Source organism: Eptatretus burgeri, chromosome 17 (genome assembly GCF_056783735.1).
Source record: "Eptatretus burgeri isolate ZD-2024b chromosome 17, Ebu_testis_v1, whole genome shotgun sequence".
Lineage (NCBI taxonomy): Eukaryota > Metazoa > Chordata > Myxini > Myxiniformes > Myxinidae > Eptatretus > Eptatretus burgeri.
Genome location: NC_140977.1, coordinates 26,887,161 through 26,898,348, shown reverse-complemented (window position 1 = coordinate 26,898,348; position 11,188 = coordinate 26,887,161). Strand labels below are relative to the sequence as shown.

The 11,188-nt window shown below is 36.6% G+C and overlaps 1 protein-coding gene and 1 pseudogene across 1 annotated transcript in view; both read left to right on the top strand.

Moving 5' to 3' along the window:
* The first annotated feature begins 1,143 nt into the window (after positions 1 to 1,143).
* Positions 1,144 to 2,065, top strand: LOC147009603 (uncharacterized; annotated as a pseudogene).
* A 4,537-nt stretch (positions 2,066 to 6,602) lies between these two features.
* LOC147009602 (uncharacterized) overlaps positions 6,603 to 11,188 on the top strand; it is a 59,191-nt gene continuing 54,605 nt past the window's right edge. The window contains exon 1 of the mRNA XM_085862456.1: positions 6,603 to 6,771. Within this exon, the coding sequence (XP_085718582.1) occupies positions 6,669 to 6,771 (103 nt within the window). The 5' untranslated portion in view covers positions 6,603 to 6,668. The remainder of the gene's footprint in view (positions 6,772 to 11,188) is intronic.

Sequence of the window (11,188 nt, the reverse complement as noted above, 5' to 3'; positions counted from 1 at the left end):
ATAGCACAAGCAGGTGTAAAATTAACGAAAAGAGGTAATGGATTATATCTTTCTAATAAATAAATGAGCATTGATGAGTGGTTGAAAGAATTTGGAAAGAATACAACATCAAATTTACAACTTGCCAAATATTGTAAGAAATTAAAAATTCATAATGTGGTTATTTGTATGAGAGATGAATTAACAAATGTGTCGAAACATACAAAGAATATTATTATGAACTTAGAAGATAATGATGGGAACGGTTCTCATTGGGTTTGTATTTTTAATAGTCAAGACAAATATTATTTTGATAGTTTTGGTCTTCCACCACCTGTTGAAGTCATAAAATTCTTACAGAATGGTGTTTATCAAACATTTCAAGTCCAAGAATTAAATTCCAAGTGTTGTGGTCAATTATGTCTATATGTGTTATTTCAACTCAACAAAAATAAAAAATTTTATGATATTATTTTTAATCTAATATAAATGACTTATGTTGGTAAAGATGGTTCTATCTTTGGTGTATCTCAAGAACTGGATATTGATTTATCAAATTATTACACAAAGGCACAGGCTGAACGACATAAATATAATATAAACAAAAATATTAACATGAAAAATGCTTATAAATTAAAAAATTATCCAAGCCCGACTGACGCGAATGACTTGGTGAGATTAAGCGATTTATCACAATATATATACTTAAATAAAACGGCTGTGTATTCTAAAGATACAGAAGTGTTGATATTATCTCCAGGTCATACAGAATTCACAGTTCGAATTAAAATAAATTTTTATAAAGAAGGGCGTATCGTTTGTATGAGAATAGAACAATGGGGGTATGATATGAATGATTTAGGGTATAATTGGTCATTTAAAATTAACCTCGAAGACCTGGAACAATTAAATCAGTCTCGTAAGGAAGAATATTATCCACTTGGTATCGATAATGAGTTTTGTGGAGCCACGATTAGTAAACAACAAATAAAAGAATTTAATAAGGGTAAATATAATAATGGTTTTGCCCTTGTTTATCTCATGAAAACAGAAAAAACAGGATTATATATAATAAGTAAGGAAATACAAAATGATTTAACTATGGGAAGATGGGGAGGTGTTTCGTGCCATAATATTATTCTAACATATATTTCTAATACATAAATGACAGCAAGAAGGCTTCAAGAAAATTATCATTTCTGTGTCCAAGCATACCTTCAAGAAAAGGGTATTCGGTATTTTAATAAATATGTTCTACAACATAAGAATGAGGTATTTTCAATAAAAGATTGGCATTATGCTGATGTTGATAAACCGACAACTTTAGATTTAATTAGAATGTTAAATAATGAAAAAATTATAAGGTTAAGAAAAGGTAAGGCTCTTTTAGAAATTCAAAAGAAATTTTATTGGTTTCCTGTTGTAAAAAATTATTTTGGATACAGGAATAACAACAAATGCTGATGAGTATATCTATAATATTCTGTGGGGTGTAAACGATACAAGGATAGTAAGGGATGAGGAAGGAGTTGAAGAAGAGAGGGAAGAGGAGGAAAAGGAGAAGGAGGAGAGGGAGAAGAAAGAGAAGGAGGAAAAGGAGAAGAGAGAGAAGGAGGAGAGGGAGAAGAAAGAGAAGGAGGAAAAGGAGAAGAGAGAGAAGGAGGAAAGAGAGAATAGAGAGAGGGAGGAAAGAGAGAAGAGAGAGAGGGAGAAGAAAGAGAAGGAGGAAAAGGAGAAGAGAGAGAAGGAGGAAAAGGAGAAGAGAGAGAAGGAGGAAAGAGAGAATAGAGAGAGGGAGGAAAGAGAGAGAATGAATAAATATCAAAATATGGAAACCAGTGAGATTCAAAAAAGATTGGTGGTATTACAGAAAATAACTCAACCCACCGAGGAGGAAAACAAAGAATTGACAAGTCTATTTGCAATATTTTCTTCAAGACTATTGACATCGTCAAGCTATTCATTTTAATTCAAGTTTTTTCTTAAATAAATGGAGGAGAGAGTGAAGGCATTTCTAAGGATTCTTTATGTTTTAAAAATTAAGATTCAAATGTGCATGTTGGAAACTAAAAAGGTTTTTGCACTCTGCAGGAATTTTTCTCATAAATAAATGAGTTATTGTCTCAAATGTAAAAAGAAAACTAATACTAAAAATATTTCATATATTAAAAGTAAAAATAACAGGGTTATACAAAAAGGTATATGTTCGGTGTGTGGTTCAAAAAATCAATTTATCTCCAAACACAAACTCGGAGGAGATATACAAAAGTTTTTATCAGGAAGTAAATTTACAACTACTGGAATACCAGGGGAATTACATCTTCCAGGGTATTCTTTCTGTGGTCCAGGCACAAACTTGGATAAAAGATTAGATGAGGCAGACAATCCTAAATCCTGGAGTAAACCAATCAATAGAGTTGATGAAGTGTGCATGAGACACGATATTGATTATGGGAATACCACAACGTTGGAAGAAAAGCATGAAGCCGATAGAGAAATGTTGTATAATTTGTCTCTGATACAAAATCCAACCTTGAGAGAAAAAGTTGATAGGTTCATCGTGAAGAAGATGATTAGTGCTAAATTGAAACTTGGACTTGGAAATTCAAAAAACTTATAGGCTCTAATGATGCCATTAAGACTGAAGAGCAATTAGCTGATGAATTACATAAACCAATATTCACAAAGTTTCAGAGAAGGAAAGTTTATTCCAAGGAAGTTGATTATATCTGGTCTGCTGATTTGATTGAACTCAATAATGATAAGGGGTACAAGTATGCTTTAACCGTTATTGATTTGAGGAGTAGATATGCGTGGGTTGTCCCTTTAAAAAACAAAACAGGTAATACTCTTATGTTAGCTTTTCAACAGATATTTAATAAAAGTAAGAGAAAACCTAAAAAATTGTGGACTGATGAGGGTAGAGAGTTTTATAACAAGACATTTATGAATTTTCTAAAAAATAACAGTATTACATTATACAGTACCTTTAATGAAGGGAAGGCAGTTGTTGTTGAACGTTTTAATCGTACCTTAAAAGAGAGACTATATAAAAAATTCACACAACTCGGTTCACAACAATGGTCATCTTTTATTCAGGATATTGTGGATAAGTATAATGACACGATTCACACGTCAACGAATATGAAGCCATCAGAAACATTTACAAAATTAAAATATGAAAAAGAGATTAATGTCAGAAAACCTAAGTTCAAAGTTGGTGATATCGTAAGAATATATAGGTGGAAATCTCATTTTGAAAAGGGTTTTACTGAACGATGGACGAAAGAACTTTTTAAAATTGTTGATGTAATAGATACAGTTCCTTGGACTTATAAAATATATGATTTGGAAGGGAAGAGATTTTAGGTTCATTTTATTCACAGGAATTACAAAAGACAAAACTAAGCAGATAATACACCTTTGTGGACACTCGAGGGCCAAGTCCGAGGTGTATAACAGTATATAATGTGTGTCAAGGGGTGGACGTTCTTACATCTGTGAACCCCAAACACAGAATCCTCAACTGAATAGTCAAGGCTTAACTTTTGTTTGTGTGTGTGTGTGTGTGTGTGTGTGTGTGTGCAATGGGAGCAATAGGTTGGCGCTTCACTCCCTCCTACTATACACCGTTGTGGACACTCGAGGGCCAAGTCCGAGGTGTATAACAGTATATTATGTGTGTCAAGGGGTGGACGTTCTTACATCTGTGAACCCCAAACACAGAATCCTCAACTGAATAGTCAAGGCTTAACTTTTGTTTGTTGATGTGTATGTGTGTGTGTGTCCCAACCCTCACATTCAAAATCTCAACCCCAACCCTCACATTCAAAATCTCAACCCCAACTCAATCCTCACCCAACACAGTCTTTTTCAAAATGAGATTTCCACCTATATATATATATATATATATATATATATATATATATATATATATATATATATATATATATATATATATATATATATATATATATATATATATATATTTTTTTTTTTTACGTTTTTTTTTTTCTCTTCTTCCAATTCTGTCTTTTAAGGCTTTCAGGTTTGATGACATAGAAAGAGGGAGTAAGAACTTTCTTGATAGGTTTAAATCCCAAAGAGTGGTAGCATTTCAAGTCTTCAAAATAACCCCAACTTTCCAAGTCTCCAAGGTAGTTATTTAAACCATCAAGGCAGAACTCATTTACTGATTTTTTCAAAATTTGTGAGTCTCCAAGGTAGTTCCCATATTTAGAACCATCTTGGCAGAACCCTTTTCCTGAGTCTCCAAGGTAGTTATTTAAACCATCAAGGCAGAACTCATTTACTGATTTTTTCAAAATTTGTGAGTCTCCAAGGTAAAACTTGTATTCTGGCTCATCAACGTATAACTTGTTCAGTGGGTATTGTCTTGATAACTCACAATGAGTACTATTGCTGTAAAACTCTTTTTCAGGATTTTGCTGGTCTCCAAGGTATAACTCTTTGGTTGGGTCATCAAGGACGAACTCGTTCTGTGGGTCTTGGTCGCTCATAAGGTCTTCAACCAAGCCAACAATTTCGCCCCAAGTTGTAGCAAAAGCAGTATTTTCATTTTGTATTTCAGATACAATTTCCTGTGAGAGAAAATAATAATGTATTAATTAAGTTATTTAATTATTAAATGAGTATGCTTCAATCAAAGTTTGAAAATAGGAAAATAAAAATCTTACCTCAACAGATAAGAGGTTTGAATCCAGTTCATCAACTTGAAGGTTTAGTTCCATACAAGACAGAGAGTTCCAAGGAACACCAAAGTCATCCCACTCAAGGTCTTGGTCGCTCATAAGGTCTTCAACCAAGCCAATAATTTCGCCCCAAGTTGTAGCAAAAGCAGTATTTTCATTTTGTATTTCAGATACAATTTCCTGTGAGAGAAAATAATAATGTATTAATTAAGTTATTTAATTATTAAATGAGTATGCTTCAATCAAAGTTTGAAAATAGGAAAATAAAAATCTTACCTCAACAGATAAGAGGTTTGAATCCAGTTCATCAACTTGAAGGTTTAGTTCCATACAAGACAGAGAGTTCGAGGCAAGCACACAGCACACCATTGCCAGCAAGAACAAATGTTTAAAATGGAGCCTGGGTTTGAAGCTTTTATAGAGAAAGACTGGTGGGTGTGGTTTCCTTTGGAAATTCCCTGGGCAAGCCTAGGCAAGCCTTCATTGGGAAATTTTTCAAAACCATAACATCCTGTAATTTTCTAGTGATTTCTTTGTGAGTCAGAGATGAACTGGAAATGATGTAAGAGTGGGCGGGGCTTAGCAAAAGTAGGCGGAGCTTAGGAAAAGTGGGCGTGGCTTAGAAAAATACCTTATGAAAAGTGGGCGGAGCTTAGCAAAAGTGGGCGGGGCTTAGGAAAAGTGGGCGTGGCTTAGAAAAAAATACCTTTTGAAAAGTGGGCAGAGCTTAGCAAAAGTGGGCGGGGCTTAGGAAAAGTGGGCGTGGCTTAGAAAAATACCTTATGAAAAGTGGGCGGAGCTTAGCAAAAGTGGGCGGGGCTTAGGAAAAGTGGGCGTGGCTTAGAAAAAATACCTTATGAAAAGTGGGCGGAGCTTAGCAAAAGTGGGCGGGGCTTAGCAAAAGTGGGCGGGGCTTAAAGAAAAGTGGGCGGGGCTTATTGAATACATTGTGGAAAGTGGGCGGGGCTTAACAAAAGTGGGCGGGGCTTAAACAAAAGTGGGCGGGGCTTAACAAAAAATAACCTGTGGCTCAGGAGGTGGTCAGATGAGAGCATTAAGAGAAGTTTATCATTTCGTAATGGCACAAATGGGGTATCTTAAAAAATATAAAGATTCAAACGTTTTGTTTGTCAATATTTTAGATGGGGATTATTGTGCAAAGAAAATTAAACTATTGAAGGAATTTGAGAATGAACAAATCTTTATAGGTTCAATGAGTGAGCTGTTCAACCCCCAGGTGTTCAATTCAATGAGGTTCAACCTCCAAGTTAAAAGGGGAGACAAATAAATATACCTTGGGATAAAAAGGGGATTTATTTTTAGGGAAAAAATATGAATCGCTGAAAATCCCCCATTCATTTACATGGGGAAAAGTGAGCCAGAATCAGTATTCTTACCCTACTCATGTAAATCTGACTCATAGTCTCCTGGAGATATAACGAACTTCGTTTTTTTTATTGTTTTCGACCAGGGTTCATTCAAAGTCTATCTTCTCCGACAGTTTTCATAGGATCCGGCTGGAAATTTTTGACAATAAGGCTGAATATACTGCCCACAGTCGGTCGTGGCCCGATTTTTGATTTTCGAAAAAATAACTTTATGATTTTTCAAAATTTTCAAAGTCCCGTTGCTAGGCAACCAAAGGGGCGTTAGCAACCAGTACCGAGGCGGCACAACGAGGTCATAAACTGGTCCTACCACCCAAATTTCATCAACATCGAACAACTGCAAGGGGTTCAAAAACCCCCGACAAATACGCACACGGACAGACCGACACCACGACCAACAAATAAGGGTAGATCAAAAAAAAAAAATTTTAATCGAATTTTTTTTTTCGACTCGATCGACAACCAAACAACACCGACAAAACCACAAGAAAATCATCAAAGCACGTGCTGCGTGTGCCGAATCTGCCCGCGCGAAACCGCTCCCACGGTCGATCACACGCGGTTCAGAGTGTTGAGCACGTTCTCCACGATGAAGGGAGACGTGACCAACAACGATGACAAACCGATCAGGGGAAACACCGTCGTTCCGGGAGATGCTGCGGACCTCGGACCCAGCGTTGGTGAACTCCAAGGTGAGGACTCGGTACTCGGTATATGACGTGTCCGCTGCACCATTAAGTTCCGGTTCCCGTGCGCGGTCCGTGCTCCATCACAGGAACCAACAGCTCAGGTGGAGAGAAACCGAATGTAGGTGTGAAGGAAAACGGACAAACTCTTGGTGAACAAAATTGACGAAATAGAAATGTTTTTGATTATTTTGACCGATGAAGGGGGTCATGTATTTATTACGTACGCACGGTTTGAGTGTGATGGAGAAAAGGGAGGGAACGACGGCACACACCAAAGGCTGGGCTGGAACTGTTAATTGCATAGGCGAACCACGTGATCATAGGTGTGTCCCCTGATTGCAACAACTCTGAACATCTTCCTTTTCAATGTTGAAAAGCTCATATTGTACAAGTCCTCGTCCACATATTTCCCGCATTTTTGAGGTGATGAAAAACGGGTTGGTGGGACTCGAAAGTGATTGATTTTATATATATATATATATATATATATATATATATATATATATATATATATATATATATATATATATATATATATATATATATATATATATATATATATATATACACACACACTGGCGTGCACACTTCTGCTGATGCCCGGACAAATCTTGATTGTATGCCCCAAAGACTCAAGTCTAAGGCCTAATATACTGAGAAATATTATGAGAAAGGAAAACATTTTGAATATATAAACACAGATGAAACATGAAATAAATGCTTTCTTCGATTTTAATATAAACCAATAAAATTTATTAAGTTATTTTCCCCAAATGACACCTCCTATCACAAAACACCTGAACTACTTCACTTTTTACATCAGCTGTGAGAAATTATTTTTCAATGGTTATTAAAGCCAGTTCAATCAGTCGTTCCTGTGACATAGAAGACCTCAGATATGTTTTTATTAATCTCAGTTTTGAAAATGACCTTTCACAGCTTGCGACTGAAAATGCGATTGTAAGCAGTAATCTGTATGAAACACACAGCGTCGGAAAGACGTCCCTCCCATATTGCGGTAAAGACTCCAGAGCATCTTTAGGATCAGGGGGAACTCTATTCCCTCCAGCTCGATGGAGCATCACAAAATCAATAATTTCGTCATATAACTGAATTGCAACCACATCATTGTCATAATAATTTGCAAAGTCTGAACATTCCTTTTATAATTTCTCTCTTTCTTGTTCATCTTCAATCACTACTGAATTCAAGTTCAGAAGAAATGAAAATCGGTCACTAAGTCTTTGAAGACGGACACTGCGGTCTTCAATTTCAGTTTTTAATCTGTTCACAATCTCTACCATTACTCCATTCATTTCTTCTTGTGCCGTCAGTCCACTATCTCTTGCTGACTCTCCAGGCATTATTCTTCTTCTCCTTGTTCGTGCAATTGGTATTCCCCAATTTTCACAATATTCATTGGCTAAATCTATTGCATTGTGGATAATTTCGTCATTCTTCAAATTCAAGATATGAATAAGTCCTCTCAGATCACAAGAAGCATCATGGAACCCCATTTTCGGATGCTGCAAACGTTTTGAGACTTTCTCCACTGATGATAAAACTGAGTACCAAAAATCTAATAAAGCTATAAACGGGAACTGTTGAATAGAGTTCAGTAGCGATCCTGCATCAGATTTAGTTTCCCTTGAAAATTCTCCTTCCAGCAGGTGTTGAAGGCTTGCAATAATGTTGTCACACTCTTCGTGGAATACTTGCACAGCATCATGGCTGGAACTCCATCTTGTGTCACACTGTCTTTTCACAGTCCGAGTGACAAAAGATTTTAACACTTCCCAACGAGAAGTAGATGAAGAAAAAAAAAAAGTAAAGTTTTTCCAGAATGCCAAAAAATTTAACAACAACAGGTTGCACCTCACTTGCATGGACACAGGCCAAATTGAGGCTGTGGTTCTCGCAGTTCACAAACACAGCTTTTGGGTTAACTTCAATAATTTTTTGTTGAACACCTCCTCTCACTCCAGCCATAACTGCTGCGTTATCATATGCTTGACCACGACAGTCATTCGTGGAAATTTTGTCTTCTTCCAATTTTTCCTGAATTTTATTTACCAGGCTGACTGCATCTTTCTTGTTGACTTGAAAAAATCCCAGAAATATCTCCTTTATTTCTACTTTTCTGTTTTCATCAATATGAACGTAACACAGAATTTCAGAAACCTAATCTTCATGGGCAATATCTGGAGTTGAATCCAGCATTATGCTAAAATATTTTGCATCCTTAATTTCGGAAATTATATTTTTCTTGACAGTTTCACCAAGAAGATTGATTATTTCGTTTTGAATTCTGTTGGACAAGTAGGTGACACTTTTTGGTTTCTCTTTCCCTCTCTGCAAGTGTTTTGGTAAGATGTCATCATATTTGGCCAAAAGTCTGATTGTTGCTAGAAAGTTTCCTGTATTTCCACTGACTGTCTCCCCTGGCTCTGATAACTCAGATATTCCTTCTCCTCGATGTCCACGATAGGCCAGATTCTGTTTTGCCAGAAAGGATATAACCTCGACAATCCGTTCAGTTATTGCTTTCCATCTTTTCTTTTCAGCAGACATTTGCTGTTGAAGTTCAGCATCTATCGTAGTTGAATGATGGAGTCGAACTACGAGGTTCAGGTATTCCCTCATGTGAGCTCTATGAGAAGGGCTTTTCTCATGGTCAGGTATTCTTGGATTTAATTTTCTCCAAGTGGAGAAACCGTCATCCTTTCCAAAGTTTGACACAGACGACAAATGCTCCTTTGAAAACAAAAAGCAAACAAAACAGTAGCATGCTTGCCGATATGGAGAGTACAACAACCATTTTCTCTCCACAATTTCTCCGTTTGTGGAAACTTTATCAAACCACTGTTTGGAAAATGATCTCCCATCCTTCTCAGCAAATGGACCACTTTTATTCTGATATCTTTCAGGGCCATGTTGTAATATTGTCATCTTCAAATGATCTGGAATCGGTTTCCTCAAACAGCCAAAATCGCTTCTTTGCAAAAATATGCTAAAATCTTCTTTATTTTCTTCATATGGATCATCATCCTGACAACGAGACTGAGGAGAGAGAGCATTGTGTTCTGACCGAGCTGAATCCGCATCAGAAAAATCTTTCTCTGTACCCACATCATCTTTTACTTCTCCAGGTTCTCCTACTTCTTTACTTCTTTTTATCCATGCATATAATGGCCTCTTTGATGGGACTCATCTTCGACTCTGCCCCTCTTTTTTTTTTCCTGTTCTGTGCTCCACTCGGTTGTAGTTTCTTCATCTGAGACATCTGAAAAAAAAAAAAAAAAATATATATATATATATATATATATATATATATATATATATATATATATATATATATGTACAAAGTGATTACGAACTTCCACACTTCTGAGACAAGCTTATTTTCTCTTGAACAAATATTCATTCTTGTATTTGTAGATAATAAGAGAACAAAAAATCTTAATTGGAGATAAAACCATTAAACTATTAAAATTAAAACAATAATATTGTTATAGATAACAGCTCCACCACCAACTCCCTGGCGCGTTGTCAACGGTGCTTTTTATAGCCCGAGGGGAGAAGCCGTTGGAGGTTTCGCCACCCGAAATCGGCGCTTCCCCCTTTCACCTCTGAACCTTCACCCCAGGCTGGCTCCACCCCTTTCACCTCTGATTGGCTGGCTTTTTCCAGGGCAAAGCCCGTCTTGATCCGTTTATGCAAATCAGCCGTTTGGACGGCTGATTGCACACGGACGCTGGAATGTGGCTCCCCCTGTTGCGCCGCGAGTTCGTAACAACGGCATTTTGCCGCTGTTTGCTGAGGAGGGTGCTGTGTTGTGGAGATGGCGTAGTTGTGGAGAATAAATTATACTGCAATAATTTTGAAACTCGATAATAAGCACACAAAATACTCAACATTTCATTTTCTATCTCAAAAACCGTAAGACGCATGAGAAAATGGGAAAAAAATGGTAAACAATTGGTCAGTTGCAGACGGATAAACCATATTTCATTTCTTTGTTCCTTCGTATCAAATTATTTCACACTGATTCTCCACTGATAATTTTGTGCAATTTATATCATTGACTTGCAAATTAGTGGTATCTGTATTCGAATATTAACATGTTAAGGAATAAATGTCTCCTATTCTGAGATTAAATGCCATAGCAGTCCTCTGATCATCCAGGCTTCACTCTTACTACATCCCACGTAAATATTTCATTAAATATCACCAAAAAACCTGTAAAAAACGGAGTTGCACCCGTTCTAGAGCTATTCACTGACCTGAGTAGGTAAAAGAACGAATGTAGATGCACAAAAAGCTGAAGAAAAGACGAGTTATGACTCCAGGAAACGCAGGAACGAACAGCCACGTCTGCTTGTTGCTTTTGATGGTTGCACCACGTACATCATGCGCATGC